We start from the raw sequence: 24,623 nt of genomic DNA on the forward strand, positions 1-24,623 counted from the left end.
TTTTCCAGGAACGTCCCAATGGGAAAAGACCCTAGGGAAAACCCTGGAGGGACTGGAGTGACCTGGATATCCTGTCTGGTCTGGAAACGCGAGCTGGAAGATTTCGCTGGGGTTATGGGGTTTCCCTCCATAACCCATGACCTGATCCCAGATAAGCAGAAGACAATGGATGGATGGATGGATGGATGGATGGATGGATGAATGGATGGATGGACAAGTCATATTTTACATGTAACATTGAAAATACTGACTTTGCCGTCTCCTTTGCTGTTTTTATAGTTAAGAACAAATAATTGAAACAAGCAAGCAAAAGTAACTTTTTTATTAGTTTTTCTTAAGCAAATACAAATCCTCCACTACTTAAGTATGACAACATAAAATCCAACAAAATAGCAAAATAAAATCTGTAGGCTATATAACAAGAAAAAGAGAACTTGGATTTATGTTTTTTGTGCTTGATTTTGAGTTGTCTGTATAAAAGAGTGACAATATCAATATTAAGGAACTTAAAGGAGTAATATTAACTGAATAATATTAATTGTATTTGGTAAATTGTGATACAGAACACATGTTGAAAACCAAGTCATAGACAAGGTCTCCTTTAACTGCTGGCAAGGGTATCACAGAGAGGGGATGAAATAAAGACAAAAGCTGTCCAGCTGGAAACCTTCAAAGACATTTGTGTTGTGTCTTATTTGGGTTTAATCCCCAGGGATGTGATGTGTCCTCTGCGTCTCACTCTGACAGTGAGCTTTGTCCAGGAGTTTGCTCTCGAGCTGTTGAACCTAAAGGACTCTGTAAGTAACAAACACAGACAGAGTGAAAGGTGCAAAATGCATTCATGTAAATGTTTTTATACAAAGAAATTTACAGAAACAATTTCAGCAGGTATCTAAAGAGACATTCATAGTTTTGGTAATTCTGCTTTCGTGTTAAGTTAAGGGAGACTGAACCACTATAATGGTTGCAAAAACCCCGGGAGAACTATGAATCATGGGGGCAGGTGTTATTTATAGCTTACGGTAAGTCCCAAAAGTTTAGACCTAAGCTAACACAAAGGAAGTCTGCTGTTGTTTACCCACACCCATACACCATTCAAGTTTCATTCTATCTAGAAACCCTTTCAGAAGATGATCAGTTATCAAGTATGGTGTTTTCCAAATTTGATGGCCTCAATGTAAATGGCCTGAACTTGTATAGCGCTTAATCAAGTCCAAGGACTCCAAAGCTTTACACAATAAGCCATCCACCAGTTCATACAAACATTCACAGACTGACTGGGGTAAACAATATTGTAGCCACAGTTGCCCTGGGGCACACTGACAGAAGTGGGGCTGCCATACAATTTACACCACTGCGCCCTCTGACCACCAGCAGGCAAGCGGGGTGAAATGTCTTGCCCAAGGACACAACGACTGAGATGATCTCAGCTGGGCTTCAAAGTAAGTAAGTAATTAAAATTTTATTTCTATAGCACCTTTCACAGACATGTAGATCACAAAGTGCTTCACAAGGACAAAGCAATTAAAACACAAAACACATTAGACAAAGGCATTTCCAAATAAAAATGTATTTAGTTTCTTAAAAGAGTACGTGGAGACTGTGCAGCATAGAGACAGCGGGTGAGAGTTCCAGAGCTTTGGAGCCACTGCCTGAAAAGCCCGGTGTTCACGGATTTTAAAACGGGTTCGTGGTGCCACCAGCAACATTTGACTTGAGGACCTCAAAGTCCTAGAGAGAGATAGAGGATCCAAAAGGTCCAGAATATATTAGGAGCCTGGCCATGCATTGCCCTATAAATTAATATCAAAACTTTAAAATTATTCCTGAAGTGAACAGAGAGTCATTACAAAGAGGCCAGAATAGGAGTTATGTGTGCTCTTCTGTTAGTTTTCTGGTTTTAATCAATATATTAAAATGCTAGACTGGCCCAGTCAAAGCCCTGTTAAAGCTGACTGAGAATACGAGTCATGCCCTCATATGTCCTTCAACCAGTGTGACTGAGCTTGAGCTAGTTTGCAAAGAATAATGGGCAAAAATGTAGTATCAAGATAGAGCTGAAGCATTTGATCCAGTCTTTGTTGGACCAGGGACACATCTTAAAACTGCAGGACATCAGCCCTCGTGGACTAGAGTTTGATACCCCTACATAAAATCCCAATAACATAAATCAACGTTTGTGGTTGTAATGTGAAAAAGTTTAATACTTTTGTATTTTTAATACCAATTCCTTTGTAAGACACTGTATGACACCATTAAACCTGCAGCTAGCTACAACTGAAAACACCAGCTGTGTGACGTTTTCTTTCACTTTTTGTAGTACGTTTGGTGTGAATTAGAATCAACTAATTTATTTATAACAATTTAAATTTCTTCTGAAGTACAAACAAGTATTATTAGTTAATATCCCTTGTGTACAATTATTTTATCTGTATCTAAACTTTCCAGTGAATCTGGGGGCAAAAAAGGGAAGTGTGTGCTCAGAGAAAAACAAGTTCCTCATGTGGAGAGTTTAAGAGATAATTGCACACTGTGTGTGTTGTAGTTATAACTTTCTTTGTAGTTATATTTTTAATGCTGTCAAAAGCCCTTTTCAAACAGAAACCCTGGGATTTAAAGCCCCAGGATTTGTTTTACCCAGGTAAAAGGAATGCTGGGATTTGGTGCCTTCAGTTTTCATTGCTCAGAACGGCCACAGACAATTTATTTAAATCAAACTAATGGCATATGGGGAAGAAAACTCTGCAGTCCAGCAGATGACATTACTCCTTTACTCCCTTTGAAAGACTCTAAGTTAATAAATAGTTTTTTCCAGCTGATAAATATTAGTAGATGATGACCAGCCTCTCGGAAGGCTCTTTTTTTCTTGTTAATCAGTCCTTCAGGCCAATGGTGATTCAGGGTTTGTTATTGAGGAAGCATCTCACTGTTCTAATAAGGATTGTGTTATCCACACAGAAGTTTATGTAGTCTTGGCATTGATGTCCTCTCCATGTGCCTGGCACAGTGCGTCCCAGTTCGTAGCCTCAAAGCAACCTCACAGGGCTACCTCAGGTTCTCGTAACCCTCTTCTCTCATTGTGCTATGATTTAGGTCTTGCTTTAGAAATGTATGAGTCCTTGGGATTTGCATAGAAAAAATGCAATGTGTTGTTTTCTCTGGAAAAACAGCTGACAAACAGTTATAACGTTGTGTAGCAAAGAGTGAAGCATGGTTAAAACCACCAGATATTGCCACAAACGCATTGGGGTGTTGTGTCTTTAACTTAGCAACAATTAAGCTGAAGGCATCACATGCAGTGTCGGCAACAACTGATGGTGGAACATAAGCTGTTTCCAAAATAACACTGGTTATTAAATGACCTATCTGGCCGTGCCAGCCACATGGGACACCCTCATCCGTATGTTGCTTAGATGTATAAAGTTCCCCCAAAATGTGGCTCTCATTTGCAGCGAGGAGTTGATTTCTGAATGTAATCAGAGCTATGGACTACACTCATACTGCTATAAGGGCCCCATGTGAAAGTCAATATGCTAGAAAACATTTTCATTCAATATATGTGCAACCTATTTGTGATGCGCAAATGAGTTTTATTAATGCAATGGCACGATGGCCTCCTCAGCACATGATTCCTTTATACTATAAAAATAATTCTAATTATTCTAATAATAATAGTTTTGTTGGGAGCAAACCTCTGTACGAAATGGCTGGCTTCTATGTATTTTTCTATTGTTTTTATGTGACATCCTGAATGGTTGTAAATAATTAAAGTGCTTCACATAGTGTGTGTGGTGACAGTCTTCCTATTAGAAATATAGGAGGCATATTCCCATCATTATGATGATCAGCATTTAGCTTTAATTGAGCTCAGTGCAGCAGATAGACAGCACTGTGCAGATTTGATGCAGACATTGTAGAACTAAACTGATACGAGCCGAGAAATGTTTTATTTTCAGTCAGGTCTGAATCACTAATGTCATTCAAGTAGTTGTTGGTTTGCTAAAATTCACTACAAGAATGCCTCATAGTGTGTAAAAAAAGTCTTTCTTATCATTTTTCTGCCAAAAGGAACCGGTTCGGTTTTTTAACTGTCATAGCAGCTTTGGCATGGTTATTTGGACACCTGGTTGGTGCCTTCTGGTCATTTATACTACTTTGTATATGTATTTTTTGGGCGGAGACATGACAGTTCAATAACACGTGCAGCTGTGCTGAATTCACCGCAAATTGGGATGTATGAATGCTACGTGTGCGGTGACATGTCTATGCACAGTTTTGTACATCTGAATTTTTTCGTGTGCCGCAAGTTTCAGCATTTCTCCCTACCGCAAACTTCTAGAATGAAAGCTGCACTCTTTTTCATACACGAGGCCCCTGTTCAGAAAGCCTAGCAGAGAGAAGCTGGAGTCGGGGATATAATCATGTAGCCATGTCTCAGTGAAACACATTATACTGCATTCCTGATACTCTGGCTGGGTCCTTTAAAGAGCTCAGAGTTCGTCCAACTTGTTTTCCAACGATCTCATAATGCACATTATAATCGATGAAAAAGATGGATTGAACTTCCTCCTTCTCTCTCTTCTCTGTGTTTGTGCTGCACCTCCTTTTCAACTCGTGGGGTTGTAGTTGAAGTATTATTTGAGCTTTTGAGATATTAATCAGCTGCTCCAGGTTGTAAAAACTACCAAGTTGCTATGGTTATGCATCATAACAAATGTCCAAAAGTTAAAATGTTTCAGCAAAAATCCTTCCAGCCGCACAATATCAGAGAGGATGATCTCCAAAAGATATAATTTTATCCACAACAAGAGGAATGAGAGTCTTTAAAAATATATCATAATCAAAGTAACTGAGATACTCCAACATGCTGCCTCCTTGAGTGGTGCAATTCTAGAATTTTGCTCTTACCTATTTTTGATCATCAGTACCACATTAAAATATTTAATTGTGGTAAAAGAGTCTATAATTACTATATAACTTAAACTGTAAAAAATGTCTGGGGAAAAATTTTACATTTTATATTCTACCACATAACTACGAAATGCTTTATATTAACTTTCAGTTGCCACAAGCAGATAACAGGTAGTGAAAAATACCAAAATGCCGGGCCGAGATCAGACGGCAGTTAGTGGGGAAGTCCCACTTCAACCGCCCTGCTAGCTTAGCGAACCTTAGCAGAGCTCTGCTGCTCCGAAAACTCCAAAAGAACATTTAAAAATAGGCTCATTCTTGATGAACTGACTGCACATATTAAAAACATGTTAAAGCTACATTTTGTGACTGATTAATAGTTTAAAAACTATACGTTTGTATACTCAACGCCGCCATTACTGCAGCTGTTGGTGCAATGCCTCGCTGCGCACAGCCTCGCCCTTTTAACAATCTATGTCTGAACTCCAAGACAGGGACACCACCACCACTGACCCAAAACCACAAGAAAATTCAGCTCCTTTTTTCAACATTGGACCTTGAAATTGTATTCACTGTGGATAATGACACCTAAGCTTTATCCAGTTTCTTCTCAGGGTCTTTTCCTTTGTTCTGGGCTTGATACACACATTTTGATTGAAACCGTGTTTATTTGTGAGACACATGACCTGCGTGTTTCCTGAATGGACAGATGGCTAGAAACATCTGTTTATTCATAATTGTTAAATGTTACACCCGAAACCCTAAATGAGAAGCTCACGATAAAGGCATAGTAAGGTATGCAAACTGTATGTAGTGTATGTAAACGTCTGACTTTGAAGAAAACAATTGAAAAATAAATAAATAACAAAACATCTTTTAGCATTTAGCTCCATCCATCGTCCATAAGCAGTATAGGTTTAAAAACGAATAAATATAATAACATATTTTATAGGTAAAAGATAAAAACGATATAATAAGAAATTACACAAATATTTCTCTTAAAAAATGTTTTTGTTTGTTTTTGAATAATTCAGTAATATTGTGCTTTCCTCTAACCAATGACCCATTGTGATCCCAAGTCTTCTTTATTATCTTTTCACTAAAGTGGACCTTTGAAAATATACATGTAACTTCTTTTTATTGTATTTCAGTTTCAATTTGATGTTCATTCCTCTTTTGTTTTTCTTTTCGGTTAACATGTAAATGTGCGCACTCACTGTCAGTAATGAGGGAGGGCACAGAGGTGATGTGCCTCCTCCCTAGGCCGTGGCTCCTGGACATGACGCAGTCCGCGTAGATCTTCCAAAAGACCCGGGCCAGGTCCCAGAACAGCGCCGTGTGTTTCCCGTTCTCCGAGGACCGGAGGGTCCTCATCAGGTCCCAGAAGGCGGGGACCGTGTCAGCTATCCTCGGAGAGCGCATCTCCAGCAGCAGAGCCGAGGAGGAGTCCCAGCACTGCGGGTTGGCCCGGCGGGCTGTCACCGGGTCCACCTGCGGAGGCTTGTGGCCCCGCAGCGGCACCGCTGACATGCAGGTCAGAACAAATACTGTGGCCGGGGTCAGGTTAAAAAGAACCGGGACCATCTCCACTGGACAAAACGCAGATAACACCTGTCCGGTAGTGTTTTCTGTAAGAAGTAATGAATCATTTTTAATAGAAGAAAGGAAAACCTCTAAATGACTAAATTTAACTAAACTAAAACGCATTAGTTTTAAGTTTCATCTGTCACAAAACTTAAATTGTACTTTAGTCCAACAGCTGTTTTTTTGTTTGTTTTTTTAAATAAAAATGTACTTACAATTTCAGCTGGCTTGGCACCCTGGGCTTATAGCGTTGATGGGAGTTTAATACATACCTGTTTTGATCTTAGATGACGTCACTGCCTCCCTCCTTCGCAAAAAGCAGCTTCTCACGTTATTGAAAAAGTCTCTATTTTAATTGGTGGTTTTATTTGCTGTAGGACATGATAGATAGATAGATAGATAGATAGATAGATAGATAGATAGATAGATAGATAGATAGATAGATAGATAGATAGATAGATAGATAGATAGATAGATAGATAGATAGATAGATAGATAGATAGATAGATAGATAGATAGATAGATAGATAGAACTCTTCATCAGTTAACTAAGTTGAGCTTTATTGCAAAGCAGTGGGCAAAACTCTAGACGTGCACAGCTAGTAGAAACAAGTTATAAGGCAACTGAAAAGCACCTCTAAATATTAAGAGATGTGATAATAAGCTGATATATGATACAAAATAAAAATTAAGTATCTAACATTAGCCATATCTGGGGTTAGAAACCCAAATCTCTGTGTGATGAGCTTAACATGCTCATACCATGTTGGAAAAGGTTTGCTTTAATTAAACCAAATTTTGCTCATCTCTACAATAAAAAAAAAATTGCAGTTTTTGACTAGGACTGTGTTTACTCAGAGCTTTACGGCAGTATTTTGCTTAATGTAAACCAAGAAACCAAGGTTTCTGCAGAAAACATAAGTATTCTAACCTCACAAGTTGTTCTGCCATCTGTAAAACAAACTCATTTCAAAACAGAGTTCCAGAAAATGGTAAATGATTTTGTTTTATATGCTTTTACTGAAATGTCACATGCATACCTCATCTCAAATGTAATTATTTTCACAGTGAGGGGCCAACACTAAATGTACTGGATGGATGTCTTACTCACTCATTCATTCTTCTGATGATGCATAGAAGTTGGCTTCACAACATTTCCACCGCCGAGGATGAATTATAACTTTTAAATGAGGAACATTACATGCTGAAAAACCAAATGTGATGTTAAGAGGCATCCAGAAAGGAAGCAACTCAAACCCTATTTTAAATTTTTATTATTTTCCTATATGTGTCGCTCAGTATTTCATTATTATTCATATTAAATTATATGAAGGGAAGACTATTTCCACAAGTCCCCAAAGAATGATCACCAATTTGTTATATCATAAAATTGTTGAGTTGCCCAAAGGGATCACTATATGCTATTGTTAAATTCTCTTTATAGCACTAGATGTATTTTCTGTACAGAAGTTTGCATAAAGTCATAAGAGATGAATGTGGATCATTTTTACAATTTAAGTGATATACATGAACTATTCTTTTTCCAGGCTGGGATGATCATACAACATACAGCTGCCGTGATGTTTGTTTTTAGAATTATATGCATGAGTTTAATATGATTGTGGATATTTTCTGCTAAATCTTTTTTAGATGATAGAGGTCTCGTAGCAAGTTGCATTTCCACCGCATGCTTTTTGTGCCAATCACTCTGGCATAATTCTGGCAGGACATTTGACCACTCTTCTTGGTAGAACTCATTTATTGGTTATTTGATTGTTTTCCTACCACGGAGCGTAGTCTCCAAATTTGTATTAGGAATGACTGGAGCTTTTAGAAAAGCAATCCCAGAAGCCTAATGTTAGCCTGCTTCATCCGTTTCAATACCAGTTTGGGATCACTGTCTAGTTGAAACATCTAACTGTGCCCTATTGTGTCCAAGTTTCAGGTAGCTAGCTGTTTGTTTAAGGTCAAGGTGAAGAATTTGGAGTTAGTCCTTTTTATTATTCCATCCACCTCATGTAATAGACTCATAAAATTTGCATCAAAACAACCGGAGTCACCACAACTGCTTCAAACTATTTTCTCTTGCCCTCCTAGCCAAATAGATCAATTTATGTCTTGTGTGTCTTTAGGAGGCATTTGTGAAGTTGAGCAGCAGCTATTTTAAATCAGCTTTTGAAAGTGGCACTTCGAGAGCAGCAGCTTCTCGCTTTGTTGGTAACTCCCCTGGACTTTAAATAGTGAGGCTTTATATGTTTAAAAGATGTCAAATGTTATGTAAACTACTACATTATAATTAATGAAGTGACTAAGTTTCCGTATTATCAGAACTATGTGTGTCTTCCTTTGTTGTGTTATTTTTTAAGAATTCACATAAACCATGATTTGTCGTTTTTGGAGCATAAACTGGCTTTCCTTCATCATCCTCTATATGAATCATTGAATATCCTGACATTAAATGGAAATAATAATGAAAAAATTGCTCATCCTGACTCAACATCATGTCATCTACGTTTCTTAAGGTGCAGCTGAAGCACACTGAAGATTCTCAGATTTGCATGTGAGCATCAATTCGGTTTTCTCATTACAGATAATACATTTATCTTTATTTATTATTGTAATTTTACTGTAATTTTAACACTGGATCAGCATAGTAGAGCTGGTCCAGTGTTCCACGGCCGGGACGAAAACTCCACTGCTCCTCCTGAAGCTGAGGTTTGACCATTGGCCGGACTCTCCTCTCCAATTCTCTGGCATAGACTTGGGGCTGGATCTCTCCAACTGCCATGGCCAAGCGTATGACAATGTATCAAACATGTCAGGGAAATATTGTGGTTTGCAAGCTCATTTCAAGAAGAACAATGCCCTAATGCATTACATTCTGTGTGCGTCACATTCTTTGAATTTGTTTGGTATGAACTGTGTTGAAAATAGCTGTCGGGGAGCAAGTCAGTTTTTTGACTTCAAGCACTATATGCTTTTTGCTCTGCTTCTACCCACCGATGGAAAATGGTGTTCACCGTTGACATCCCACTGACGCTAAAATCCCTCTCCTGTAGAAGGTGGAGCTGCCGAGGAGACTCCACAAGAGCTCTTTGTGAAAATTATGCTAAATAACCATGGCCTCGAAGATGTTAGCCTCTGACAACGAAGAGCTACAGGACACAAGGCGTGAGGCTGCCGTACTGTGTAACAAGCTTGAGAAGTTGGAGACCGTGCTTATAATCATATTTTGGGAAACTGTGCTGCACCAATTCAAGCTGACAAGCAACGGCTTGCAAAAGAGAGATATGGACTTAATGACTGCTGTGCGCCTTTTGGAGTTGCTGCACACTTATGTTGCATCACTAAGAGGACAATTTGCTGACTTTGAGACATTTGCCCGGGCTGTCACAGGTGTGACACAGACCTACCAGTCTGAGGCCCACTGCGTGAGTAAAAGAAGAACCTTTGACGACAATGAAGTCAATCTCACTGGAAGTAAAACGTTTCAAGTTGAGACATTTAATGTGTTGGGAGTTTTGATTATTGATTGATTAATCTTGATCAATGATTATAATTAAAAATCATAACCTGACAAAATCAACTTCTTAACCAAAATCCTCATTTATGAATCGAGACCAGAGATGTTTCTGGTGTTGTAATTGTGGCTCAACGCCTTTGACAATTACAACTGTTAAATACTCCGTAATAATTAATAGCTATTGCTGGAGATGTCACTAATCGACCGTTTCTGCCGAAACGTGTGGAACTTTAACCTTATCTTGACTGACGAATCGCTTTTGCACACAATGAACACAAAACTCTTTCTTTTATCTATGTGAATATTTATTAATCTTCACCTACTCAACATGCAAAATTCTACATAACAAGGGTAACAGATCTAACTAAGCAAAAATAAAGCAAACAGCAGTGGGTGTGTATTGAATCAACCAGCAGTTATAGCAAAAAGAAGGAATGAGAATATGACGAAGGGGTGTGGTGGTGAGTAGAGAGTGGGGGGCGCAGCTCCAACTGTAACTCAGACAGAGGGACACATTTCACCTCAAGCATCATGACAGCGCTGTTTGACATTCTGGGAGTGGAAGTAAAATTTCACATTCCCTACCACCCTCAATCGTCGGGTCAGGCGGAGCGGATGAACCGTACCATAGTGGCCATGCTAAAGAAGTATGTTAGCAGCAACGGAAAGGACTGGGACATCAAACTCCCTTTAGTCCTGATGGCCATCCGGTCCACCCCCCAATGCTCTACAGGAGTAACACCCTTTGAGAGAATGACTGGAAGGCAAATGACCCTCCCACTCCATCTACTATACCATCCAGAAGATGTGAGTGTGACAACTGCCTACACAGCACACCAATATGTCGCAGACTTGAAGGAGCACCTTAGATCCACATTCACTTGGGCGCAAACAAACCTGGAAGCCAGCGTAGAGGGTGCAAAAGCATATTATGACCGGAAAGCAGCCCAACGTGAATACGAAGTGGGCGAAAAAGTTTTCTATTTCAGATTTGCCCTACCAACCGGGCGCTCCAGAAAATTTCTCCCAAAATGGGCGGGCCCTTCTAAATCGTGGGGAAACTCTCACCAGTGGCCTACAGAATAAGAATCTCAAAATCCAAACAGGCCCGATGTACAAATGGCTTCACGCAAACCAGATCAAACCCTACCACAGACTCTCCTCCACAGAAACAGGGATCCCTTCCGGAAATGAGGGAGGAGAGGGTAGCGCATAGGGTCAGCCAGATAGATGCAAGTAAATAAACTCCACACTAACATGCACTAACAACTCCACCCATAAACATTTTTTTCCCTTCTATAATCAGGATTTCTCTGTTGCAGGATGGAGGTCATCTGGATGCCAACCGGTGTAATACAGACAGGACCACCAACCGGCACAGTCCTGCAAGACACCCCCGGGCTCCTTATTACGCACTGTAGACTCCACACGCAGAGGGTCTTTGTGCGCCTAGACCCGTGGGACGTATACCGTAAACACATCCGTCTTCCACCACTGATGACTGAAGGAAGACCTCAGGGGACTTAAACCCCTGACACCATAGACCATGCCAAACAAACTACAATCTATACCCTCAAACAACTGCAGAAATTCATGGTCACCGAGGAGGACCTCAGCGGCAGTAAACGCCCAAAGAGATTCCTAGGTGGATTGATAGCCTCACCGGCGGCGCTGGGATCTTTGTTTTCCATTGGCCTTTCAGCAGCAAATTCTGTTAGCCTGAAAACTATTCAGAGACATGTGCAAGAATTGGATGACGAAATGCCAGAAATCCAACAAAGACTCCTCCTCCAACAGAGACTATTAGAAATACAAACCAAGACCCTCCAGGGCACCGTGGTTACTGTAAACTTACACTCCACTCTTATTAACAATACCCTGCATGCACTGCAAACCCTCACAGAAGTGGTCAGGAATGATTTGATGTACACACAGGTTGTAAGAGATTTGATGCAGGACCTGATTAGGGAGGTTGGTTCATCGGTAGACAGCCTAACCAAAGGACGGATACCCACTTACCTAGTTCCGCTGGATTTGGTAGAGAAAATCCTAATGTCCACCACAACAGACACCTTGCAACCTCCACCAACACACCTAGCTTATAGCTTAGGCAGTGCAATCTCAATTTTTGTCAATCCAGATAACCTAGAGATAGGATTTATGCTCAATCTTCCTATCATCGAAAGAGCAAACGTATACAGGCTTAAAACAGTGTTAAATGTCGGGTTTTGGAAGGAAAACACACACATACAACTAAAAACCCCATCACTCTTGGCTTACCACGATGCCGACCCAAAGCTTTATTTGATTCCCAATTTAGACCTGTACACCAAAACCAAGGACCTCCATTGGGTGTGCCCGAGTAACCCGTTTATTAGAGATGTCACCGATTATATGTGTGGTTTAAGGGAGGGATCTCCCGAACAAAATTGTCAGGCAAAGGTAACTCTGAAGGATGTAGGGTTAGAAACCAAGGTCGAACGTGCGGGTAACCGATGGCTTGTAAGCACACCAGTAACAGAAGCCTTGCTATCCTACGATCAGCATGACAGTTACCAGAATAAAATTACCCAACCAAACGATGTTTGTCTCTGTACCCCAAGGTGCACTCCTACATTTCGGAGACATAATCCTTCATCACCTTAATCTCGATCGATATGATACAGAAATTGAAATTATGGATGCCTTCAAGGGATATAATTTCAGCATTGATGCTAGTATCGAAAAACAACTGATAGTGGAAGGTACCAAACAGATTAAGTTCAGCCTCACCCCGGCGGAATTAAGCTTCACACCTCTCCCTCAGTTCCCCCGGTGAACAGAATGGACAGAAACCCACACTATGACCGTTACGGTAGTTCTCCTTGTAATCGGGTGGGCCATGACGGCAGGAATGGCACACACCGCATACAGACAGGTTAAGCATTTACAGGTCAGGATTGATTCCCTCACATTCATTCCCCCACGGTTCATAGCACCGCCTTTGCTAATGACACAGCCAGGTTCCAGTGCCTAATAGAAGTTGGACGAATAAGCTATGAGCAATGATTTTGTTTTCTTTTATATATAAACATATATATGTACGGTATCTTTTATTGCTGTTTCATTTTGTCTCAGGGTTACCAAAGCTGATGACCAAGGAATGTAATGATGATATGAATGTATTGTCCTGTATTTTCTCATTGAACAATGCAGAAAGGTATGAGTTAGTCAGAGTTTAGTCCTGCCCAGGCTAACCTCTACTCTGCCCAGTCATAGGTTTTGAGGAACACAGAGACAGTTTTGATTTGTTCAGCTTTGCCACGGATCACTGATTGTTCAGCAAAGGACAGAATGGTCCCAGTAGCTTCAAAGACTGCGATTCATCTCACCCTTTGAACCTAGGGGGGAATGTTGGACCACTTGTTTGCTGAGTATTGGACTATCTGCACGTTGATGGACGTCACTGTGCCTCTCCAATGGCATCGGCCATTTTGTATCCAGGACAGCCCGCTACTACATATCCCGTCGAGCACTGCGACTGATATGACGAGCGTCCCAAGTCTGACGTCACAAGACGCTATATAGGAAGGCCTCCATTTTGAACACCCCGCCTTCTGCTGGAGACCGGACTAGAAACTGAAGCACACCATTCAAGAGAAGAGTTCCTTGCGGAATTAATTGATTCTCTCTCGTTGGACAACGAACAATTCCTAACTGAGGTTTCTGGAATGAGAAGGCCAGAAATTTCACTTTGCCGATCGAAGATGTGAGTTTAACACGTAACTAAGAACACGGAGTTTCGAGGAGTCGAACCGCTATCGTGTTTCATCCCAAGTCGACTTTGATGGTCAGATCATATTTTTCCTTTTCGTCTAGAGGGCCAAAGGACGAGGACTGACCGCTTTCTTGGAGTTTAACTGCGGACGCGCAGCAACGCTTCAAAAACCCCGCCTCTTTCCCTCTCACTCGCTGCCCCAGAAGGAAACTTCACCAAGTAAAACCCATCTTTTATTTTAATCTTTTATTTCTTTATTAGAAGGCCTGGGCAGGGTCATCATGGTTGTAGTGCGATGAGAATCGGTTAGAATCTAATGTGTTCTGAATGATATTTGCATGTAACCTTGCTTATTGAACTTTGATGTGCTGTGCTGATGTCTGAAGCTGTGTGCTGTGAGACTGGACTGCTGAAATAACCTCATGGTGAAATTCCCCATTTTACTTTGTCTCCAACCTTACTGCTGGCTAGCTGCCGCCAAAAGTTTTATAACGCTTTGTCTGCTCAGGAGTTGGGGGAGGTTTTATGAGTCAGAATAACTGAGTTACAGTTGGAGCTGCGCCCCCCACTCTCTACTCACCACCACACCCCTTCGTCATATTCTCATTCCTTCTTTTTGCCATAACTGCTGGTTGATTCAATACACACCCACTGCTGTTTGCTTTATTTTTGCTTAGTTAGATGTGTTACCCTTGTTATGTAGAATTTTGCCTGTTGAGTAGGTGAAGATGAATAAATATTCACATAGATAAACGAGAGAGTTTTGCGTTCATTGTGTGCAAAAGCAATTCGTCAGTCAAGATAAGGTTAAAGTTCCACACGTTTTGGCAGAAACGGTCGATTAAACAGTGACATCTCCGGCAATAGTTATTAATTATTACGGAGTATTTAACAGTTGTAATTGTCAAAGGCGTTGAGCCACAATTACAACACCAGAAACATCTCTGGTCTCGATTCATAAATGAGGATTTTGGTTAAGAAGTTGATTTTGTCAGGTTATGATTTTTAATTATAATCATTGATCAAGATTAATCAATCAATAATCAAAACTCCCAACAAATGTAATCATTAAAAGTTTGCTGACAGGACTGGACAAATGGCTGGATGCATACAAAGACATTAATGATCGTTTTGGTGTCCTATTTGACATTGGCTGTGATGACACTGATCTCTGCAAACGGGCCAATGCTCTCTCATATTCATATCCAACTGACTTGGATACTGCCTTATCTGATGAGATGATTCAGTTCAGGTCTTTTGTGAGTACTGAGCAAGATAAGACACCTGCAAACCTATTGCAGGTTGTGCTGAGAAATGGACTCCAGACAACCTTCCCCAACGTTCTTGTTGCTCTCAGGCTTTTTCTCACACTCCCCAGTGTCCAACAGTGAGGGAGAGGACTTTTTCACAACTGAAACGAATAAAAAATGAACTCAAAACAACTAAATGTCAGAAGAGGTTTTCTGCACTGTCCTTGATGGTCATCTAGTCCAAGCTGGTGAGGGAACTAGACTTTGAGGACTTGATTTGCAACTTTGCAAGGCGAAAGACAAGAAAAAAGAACTGCTAAAGGTACAAGCCAAATATGCTTTCTGTGAATTGAGTAGGGTAATAAAAGCAGAAAATGAATATATTTTGCTTATTTGATATGCTGTTTGCATAACATGCACACTGCTCAAAAAATAAAGGGAACACTCAAATTACACATCCTAGATCTGAATGAATGAAATATTCTCATTTAATACTTTGTTCTGTACAAAGTTGAATGTGCCGACAACAAAATCACACAAAAATCATCAATGGAAATCAAATTTATTAACCAATGGAGGCCTGGATTTGGAGTCACACACAAAATTAAAGTGGAAAAACACACTAGAGGCTGATCCAACTTTGATGTAATGTCCTTAAAACAAGTCAAAATGAGGCTCAGTATTGTGTGTGGCCTCCAAGTGCCTGTATGACCTCTCTACAACACCTGGGCATGCTCCTGACGAGACGGCAGATGGTCTCCTGAGGGATCTCCTCCCAGACCTGGACTAAAGCATCCGCCAACTCCTGGACAGTCTGTGGTGCAACGTGACGTTGGTGGATGGAGCGAGACATGATGTCCCAGATGTGCTCAATTGGATTCAGGTCTGGGGAACGGGCGGGCCAGTCCATACCTTCAATGTCTTCATCTTGCAGGAACTACTGACACCCTCCAGCCACATGAGGTCTAGCATTGTCCTGCATTAGGAGGAACCCAGGGCCAACCGCACCAGCATATGGTCTCACAAGGGGTCTGAGGATCTCATCTCGGTACCTAATGGCAGTCAGGCTACCTCTGGCGAGCACATGGAGAGCCATGCGGTCCTCCAAAGAAATGCCACCCCACACCATTACTGACCCACTGCCAAAGTGGTCATGCTGAAGGATGTTGCAGGCAGCAGATCGCTCTCCACGGTGTCTCCAGACTCTGTCACATCTGTCACATGTGCTCAGTGTGAACCTGCTTTCATCTGTGAAGAGCACAGGGTGCCAGTGGCGAATTTGCCAATCCTGGTGTTCTCTGGCAAATGCCAAGCGTCCTACACGGTGTTGGGTTGTGAGCACAACCCCCATTTGTGGACGTCGGGCCCTCATACCATCCTCATGGAGTCAGTTTCTAACCGTTTGTGCAGACACATGCACATTTGTGGCCTGCTGGAGGTCATTTTGCAGGGCTCTGGCAGAGCTCCTCCTGTTCCTCCTTGCACAAAGGCAGACGTAGCGGTCCTGCTGCTGGGTTGTTGTCCTCCTACGGCCTCCTCCATGTCTTCTGGTGTACTGGCCTGTCTCCTGGTAGCGCCTCCAGGCTCTGGACACTACGCTGACAGACACAGCAAACCTTCTTGCCACAGCTCACATTGATGTGCCATCCTGGATGAGCTGCACTACCTGAGCCACTTGTGTGGGTTGTAGAGTCCGTCTCATGCTACCACGAGTGTGAAAGCACCACCAACATTCAAAAGTGACTAAAACATCAGCCAGAAAGCATAGGTACTAAGAAGTGGTCTGTGGTCTCCACCTGCAGAACCACTCCTTTATTGAGTGTGTTTTGCTAATCGCCAAAGATTTCCCCCTGTTGTCTATTCCATTTGCACAACAACATGTGAAATTGATTGTCAATCAATGTTGCTTCCTAAGTGGACAGTTTGATTTCACAGAAGTTTGATTTACTTGGAGTTATATTATGTTGTTTAAGTGTTCCCTTTATTTTTTTCAGCAGTGTATATATACAGGTCCTTCTCAAAATATTAGCATATTGTGATAAAGTTCATTATTTTCCATAATGTCATGATGAAAATTTAACATTCATATATTTTAGATTCATTGCACACTAACTGAAATATTTCAAGTCTTTTATTGTCTTAATACGGATGATTTTGGCATACAGCTCATGAAAACCCAAAATTCCTATCTCACAAAATTAGCATATCATTAAAAGGGTCTCTAAACAAGCTATGAACCTAATCATCTGAATCAACGAGATAACTCTAAACACCTGCAAAAGATTCCTGAGGCCTTTAAAACTCCCAGCCTGGTTCATCACTCAAAACCCCAATCATGGGTAAGACTGCCGACCTGACTGCTGTCCAGAAGGCCACTATTGACACCCTCAAGCAAGAGGGTAAGACACAGAAATAAATTTCTGAACAAATAGGCTGTTCCCAGGGTGCTGTATCAAGGCACCTCAGTGGGAAGTCTGTGGGAAGGAAAAAGTGTGGCAGAAAACGCTGCACAACGAGAAGAGGTGACCGGACCCTGAGAAAGATTGTGGAGAAGGGCCGAATCCAGACCTTGGGGGACCTGCGGAAGCAGTGGACTGAGTCTGGAGTAGAAACATCCAGAGCCACCGTGCACAGGCGTGTGCAGGAAATGGGCTACAGGTGCCGCATTCCCCAGGTCAAGCCACTTTTGAACCAGAAACAGCGGCAGAAGCACCTGACCTGGGCTACAGAGAAGCAGCACTGGACTGTTGCTCAGTGGTCCAAAGTACTTTTTTCAGATGAAAGCAAATTCTGCATGTCATTCGGAAATCAAGGTGCCAGAGTCTGGAGGAAGACTGGGGAGAAGGAAATGCCAAAATGCCAGAAGTCCAGTGTCAAGTACCCACAGTCAGTGATGGTCTGGGGTGCCGTGTCAGCTGCTGGTGTTGGTCCACTGTGTTTTATCAAGGGCAGGGTCAATGCAGCTAGCTATCAGGAGATTTTGGAGCACTTCATGCTTCCATCTGCTGAAAAGCTTTATGGAGATGAAGATTTCATTTTTCAGCACGACCTGGCACCTGCTCACAGTGCCAATACCACTGGTAAATGGTTTACTGACCACGGTATCACTGTGCTCAATTGGCCTGCCAACTCTCCTGACCTGAACCCCATAGAGAATCTGTGGGATATTGTGAAGAGAACGTTGAGAGACTCAAGACCCAACACTCTGGATGAGCTAAAGGCCGCTATCGAAGCATCCTGGGCCTCCATAAGACCTCAGCAGTGCCACAGGCTGATTGCCTCCATGCCACGCCGCATTGAAGCAGTCATTTCTGCAAAAGGATTCCCAACCAAGTATTGAGTGCATAACTGTACATGATTATTTGAAGGTTGACATTTTTTGTATTAAAAACACTTTTCTTTTATTGGTCAGATGAAATATGCTAATTTTGTGAGATAGGAATTTTGGGTTTTCATGAGCTGTATGCCAAAATCATCCGTATTAAGACAATAAAAGACCTGAAATATTTCAGTTAGTGTGCAATGAATCTAAAATATATTAATGTTAAATTTTCATCATTACATTATGGAAAATAATGAACTTTATCACAATATGCTAATATTTTGAGAAGGACCTGTATATATATATCGTACTCGTCATCTTCCGCTCATCCAGGAACGGGTCGCGGGGGCAGCAGACTCAGCAGAGACGCCCAGACGTCCCTCTCCCCAGACACCTCCTCCAGCTCCTCCGGGGGGAGCCCAAGGCGTTCCCAGGCCAGCCGAGAGACATAGTCCCTCCAGCATGTCCTGGGCCGTCCCCTGGGCCTCCTCCCGGTGGGATGTGCCTGGAACACCTCCAGAGGAAGGCGTCCAGGAGGCATCCGGTATAGATGCCCGAGCCACCTCAACTGGCTCCTCTCGATGTGGAGGAGCAGCGGCTCTACTCCAAGCTCCTCACCCTATCTCTAAGGGAGTGCCCGGCCACCCTACGGAGGAAGCTCATTTCAGCCGCTTGTATCCGGGATCTCGTTCTTTCGGTCATGACCCAAAGTTCATGGCCATAGGTGAGGGTAGGAACGTAGACCAACCAGTAAATCGAGAGCTTTGCTTTTCGGCTCAGCTCTCTCTTCATATACACACACCACCAGAACATGACTACTGTATGCAGGCAAGTATAATATTATAGATGTGATTAATGTTTGAGGGGTATAACTAATTGTAATATTATGTGAGCACCATCTTCTATTTCTGCATATTCCTGATTACATCTTAGTGATGTGGTCCAGCCAGCCCTTTAAACCCACTTAATGGATGATGAAGTGGACAGCGGAAAGAGGCATCATAAACATCTGCAGACCACCTGTGTGATGCTTCGCTCACCATCCAGAAAGACAAACCACAGGTCTCAGTTACAGCATCTCATCCATGTCTCTGACCTTGTGAAAGATTTAGCCACACTGTTCAGAAAGACATCTGCCTTTTTGTTCTGTTGAAGAGGTGTTCCAGGAACCGGTCACTCAGGTGGATCCTGCTGTCGCCATTGTAAATACTTGTACATAGTTTTATTTTGCCTTTTGTGTCTTGTAATCTTGATCTGTTTGAATGTTGTTTTTTTCCACATTCTGTTTAAATGCTATTTGTAATTTTCAAAATAAACTTTGTGTTTACAAATTTAAATGAAGTTGATGTATTGTTAGGTCAAATGGAAATAAAATACATTGGTGACAAAAACAATTTCAAAATTTATTAGAACAGCTTAAAACTTTAAGAAACTATCTGAACAAAACACATTTATTTATTTCTTATGTAGCACCTTATTTCGGTACCATTCTTTGGAAAACAGTCTGTCCATTCTCTGTACCCTCATGTCCTCCCTGATCAACTCCATCATCTCCTCATCTCTGTCCCTCTTTCTTTTCTGACCCCTTCCTGCTGGCTCACTGTCGTCCTTCTCCATCTGGTTGCCCACCGCTCCACTTTGCCCTGGAGTGTCTTCAGGGATGGAGGTAATTAGGACAGGAGGTGTTGTGGAAGACCTCTGTCCCAACACCTCATCCATAAGGACAAACCAGGGCCAATAGCAGCAGTGGGCTTTTCACTGACTCCCTCTCCTGACCCTGGATACTTACAATCCTAAAGTTAGAAGACAGAAAAAAAGAGTTGACTAAACAGAGAAACCAATAAGACTTTTAGAAATATTTTTTTTATTTGTGTGTGACATGAGAAGTTCTGAACATACTTTATATTTCCTTTTCATATTGTCCCACTTTGTTTTGGCCTGCAAGGGGGTGACCTTCCCCTGTTGGCCCATCTTCTCCAGAATTGTCCTAAACAAACAAAAGGAAAGAGGGAAAACCAAAAGAAGTATGTTAATCACTGGATGGATATTTATGAAAGTTAGAAAGATAGGAGTTTTTGAAACTGGACAGAAACTGACTGCAAAGAATGTTGTTATTGTACCTCCAAGCCACGGTGGCTTTTAGATCCAGTAAAAAGGTGGTGGTTCTCACCCCTGAGCTTAATAAACTGGCCCGTCTGCTCCTTTGTCCCTAAACAACAAAAACAAAAACAAAAAAAACCATCTTGCTTAATATTAGTGTAAAAAAAGTCTTTTTTAATTTTACATTTGTCTTAATTTGCAGAATATATTAAAATATTTCTATGCAAATGTCTAAAACAAGCTCTTTCAAACTTTTCACTTCTTTACTGAGATTTTCTTGCATTTGAAAGTGTATTTCTCTCCAGCTGTACCTGGAATCACAAATTATAATGCTAGCTGAATTATAAATATACTTTTAAAAACGCATATAGCACATTTCTTCATCAAAAATGAATATTTAAAAGCTTATTTATTCTCAAACACACTCTCAAGCGATACAGTAAGATTGCATAAAATCGTCCATTTACTCAGGTTAACCTTAATATCACCTGTAATGTCAAATCGACTTACATGAACAAATGACACAATACATTAAAATAACACTAACATAAACTGTTAGAAATCACTTGTGTTTAACGTTCACTGTGATGACTGGCAGCAGGAGCTCAGTGCCGATAATCCGGTCAGATCTCTACCGGGCTAGCTTGCCTCACCGCCGGTAGGGCTGGCGAGGCACGCCGGCAGTTACTACGGCGGGATCGGAAAACTCCGAACACATTGGAGCACGTTTGAAATTAAGCGATGTCTTGATAAATCAAGCAGATTTTTCACGTCTACATAGTTATATTCCCACACTAAAAACATTGTAAAAGTTCATTTGTGTCACAGAAAGTGTAATTTTTCACAGTTTACTCACAGCTTTTGTCACTGTGGTCCGCCATGGCTGCCCCTGCTTGACCAAACAGCTTCGACCCGCAATGAATCATGGGAAAAGATGGACCACGAAGGATACTCACAACAACGCATCCTTCAAATCGGGCAAAGGCATATGGAAGCAAATCGTTACCATATTTCAAATGAAAAAGCCGTCGTTGTCGTCGTCTTCATCTTCCGCTTATCCGGGACCGGGTCGCGGGGGCAGCAGACTCAGCAGAGACGCCCAGAAGTCCCTCTCTCCAGACACCTCCTCCAGCTCCTCCAGGGGGATCCCAAGGCGTTCCCATGCCAGCCGAGAGACATAGTCCCTCATCCGGTATAGATGCCCGAGCCACCTCAACTGGCTCCTCTCAATGTGGAGGAGCAGCGGCTCTACTCCGAGCCCCTCCCGGATGGCCGAGCTCCTCACCCTATCTCTAAGGGAGTGCCCGGCCACCCTACGGAGGAAGCCCATTTCAGCCGCTTGTATCCGGGATCTCGTTCTTTCGGTCATGACCCAAAGATCATGGCCATAGGTGAGGGTAGGAACGTAGACCGACCGGTAAATTGAGAGCTTTGCTTTTCGGCTCAGCTCTCTCTTCACCACAACGGACCGGCACAGTGCCCCCATTACTGTGGCAGCCGCACCGATCAGTCTGTCGATCTCCCGCTCCATTCTTCCCTCACTCGTGAACAAGACCCCGAGATACTTCAACTCCTCCACTTGAGGCAGGAACTCCCCTCCAACCTGAAGAGGACAAGCCACCCTTTTCCGGTCGAGTACCATGGCCTCGGACTTGGAGGAGCTGATCATCATCCCAGCCGCTTCACACTCGGCCGCGAACCGCCACAGCGCATGCTGTAGGTCTTGGCTAGAGGCGGCCAGCAGGACCACGTCATCCGCAAAAAGAAGAAACAAAATCCACTGGTCCCCAAACCAGACCCCCTCCGGCCCTTGGCTGCGTCTAGAAATCCTGTCCATAAAAGTTATGAACAGGACCGGTGACAAAGGGCAGCCCTGCCGGAGTCCAACAATCACCGGGAACAGGTCCGACTTAGTGCCAGCAATGCGGACCAAACTCCTGCTCCGCTCGTACAGGGACCGGATGGCCCCTGATAAAGGGCCCCCGATTCCATACTCCTGGAGCACCCCCCACAGGGCATCACGAGGGACACAGTCAAATACTTTCTCCAGGTCCACAAAACACATGTGGACCGGTTGGGCAAACTCCCATGAATCCTCGAGTACCCTGTAGAGGGTATAGAGCTGGTCCAGTGTTCCACGGCCGGGACGAAAACCACACTGCTCCTCCTGAAGCCGAGGTTTGACTATCGGTCGGACTCTCCTCTCCAATACCCTGGCGTAGGCCTTACCAGGGAGGCTGAGGAGTGTGATCCCCCTGTAGTTGGAACACACCCTCCGGGGGGACCACCACCCCAGTCTGCCAGTCCAGAGGCACTGTCCTCGACCGCCACGCAATTTTGAAGAGGCGTGTCAACCATGACAGCCCTACAACATCCAGAGACTTGAGGTACTCAGGGCGGATCTCATCCAACCCTGAAGCCTTGCCACCGCGGAGCTTTTTAACCACCTCGGTGACTTCAGCCTGGGTGATGAAAGAGTCCTTCTCCATGGCCTCACCGAACTCCTCCCAGGCCCGAGTTTTTGCCTCTGCCACAGCCCGGGCCGCAGCACGCTTGGCCTCACGGTACCCGTCAGCCGCCTCAGGAGTCCCACAAGCCAACCACAGCCGATAGGACTCCTTCTTCAGCTTAACAGCATCCCTTACTGCCGGTGTCCACCACCGGGTTCTGGGATTGCCGCCGCGACAGGCACCGCAGACCTTACGGCCGCAGCTACGGGCAGCAACATCGACAATAGATGCGGAGAACATGGTCCACTCGGACTCTATGTCTCCAACATCCCCCAGGATCTGGTCAAAGCTCTCCCGGAGGTGGGAGTTGAATAAACCCCTGGCCGAGGGCTCTGCCAGGCGTTCCCAGCAGACCCTCACTATGCGCTTGGGCCTGCCAAGTCTGTCCGGCTTTCTCCTCCTCCAGCGGATCCAACTCACCACCAGGTTGTGATCAGTGGACAGCTCAGCCTCTCTCTTCACCCGAGTGTCCAAAACATGCGGCCGAAGGTCTGATGATACGACAACAAAGTCGATCATCAACCTCCTGCCTAGGGTGTCCTGGTGCCAAGTGCACTGATGGACACCCTTATGTTTGAACATGGTGTTCGTTATGGACAATCCGTGACTAGCACAGAAGTCCAATAACAAAACACCACTCGGATTCAGATTGTGCAGGCCATTCCTCCCGATCACGCCTCTTCAGGTGTCACTGTCGTTCCCCACGTGGGCGTTGAAATTCCCCAGCAGAATAATGGAGTCCCTGGTAGGGGCACTATCCAGCACCCCCGACAGGGACGCCAAGAAGGCCGGGTACTCCGCACTACCACTCGGCCCGTAGGCTGAAATGATAGTCAGAGACCTCTCCCCAACTCGAAGGCGCAGGGATACGACCCTCTCATCCACTGGGGTAAACCCCAACACGAGACGACTGAGCTGGGGGGCAACAAGCAAACCCACACAATCCTGCCGCCTCTCCCCGTGGGCCACTCCAGAGTAGAAGAGAGTCCAGCCCCCCTCAAGGAGATGGGTTCCAGAGCCCACGCTGTGCGTGGAGGCGAGCCCAACTATTTCTAGTCGATATCTTTCGACCTCCCGCACAAGCTCAGGCTCCTTCCCCCCCAGCGAGGTGACATTCCACGTCCCTAGAGCCAGCCTAAGCATCCAGGGATCGGGCCGCTGAGGTCTCCACCTTCATCCGCCACACAATCCTCTTTGCACCGCTCCCTCACGGTTCCCCCTGCAGGTGGTGGGCCCACTGGGGGATGGCCTCGCGTCTCTCGTTCGGGCTCGCGAGGAGCTACCCGGCCACCAGGCCTGGCTCCAGGGTGGGACCCCGACTCCGCCGTACCGGACGGCGTCACGTGCCTCGATATTTTGGTCCTCATGAGCGATTCTCTAAATGAAAAAGCATTTTCAGAAATGTTTTTTCATTTTAAGAATGTGGCTGCATTATTTGACCCATAAATGAAATTAATTAACAATAATCCTATTTGCATTTTAATTTTCTTCTTCAAGACTGCTCATTCTTTCACTTAATTAAAATGAAAAAGACATTTGAGATTTATTTTTCAAAATGTACCCCAGCAAAATTCAATTTGAAATGTAAAATTTGAAAATGAAAAAGCATTTCCAGAAATGCTTTTTCATTTTAAGAATGTGGCTGCATTATTTGACCCATAAATAA

General features: G+C 43.3%; 1 protein-coding gene across 1 annotated transcript; it reads right to left on the minus strand.

The window, feature by feature from the left end:
* Positions 1-357: 357 nt before the first annotated feature.
* On the minus strand, positions 358-6,463 carry LOC124871965 (protein FAM237A-like). The gene is made up of 2 exons (XM_047371613.1): positions 6,129-6,463; positions 358-795 (listed from the first exon to the last, which is right to left on the minus strand). The coding sequence occupies exons 1-2, from the start codon at positions 6,439-6,441 to the stop codon at positions 692-694; spliced, it is 417 nt and encodes a 138-aa protein (XP_047227569.1). The 5' UTR covers positions 6,442-6,463; the 3' UTR covers positions 358-691.
* Positions 6,464-24,623: the final 18,160 nt, after the last annotated feature.

Source organism: Girardinichthys multiradiatus, chromosome 7 (genome assembly GCF_021462225.1).
Source record: "Girardinichthys multiradiatus isolate DD_20200921_A chromosome 7, DD_fGirMul_XY1, whole genome shotgun sequence".
Lineage (NCBI taxonomy): Eukaryota > Metazoa > Chordata > Actinopteri > Cyprinodontiformes > Goodeidae > Girardinichthys > Girardinichthys multiradiatus.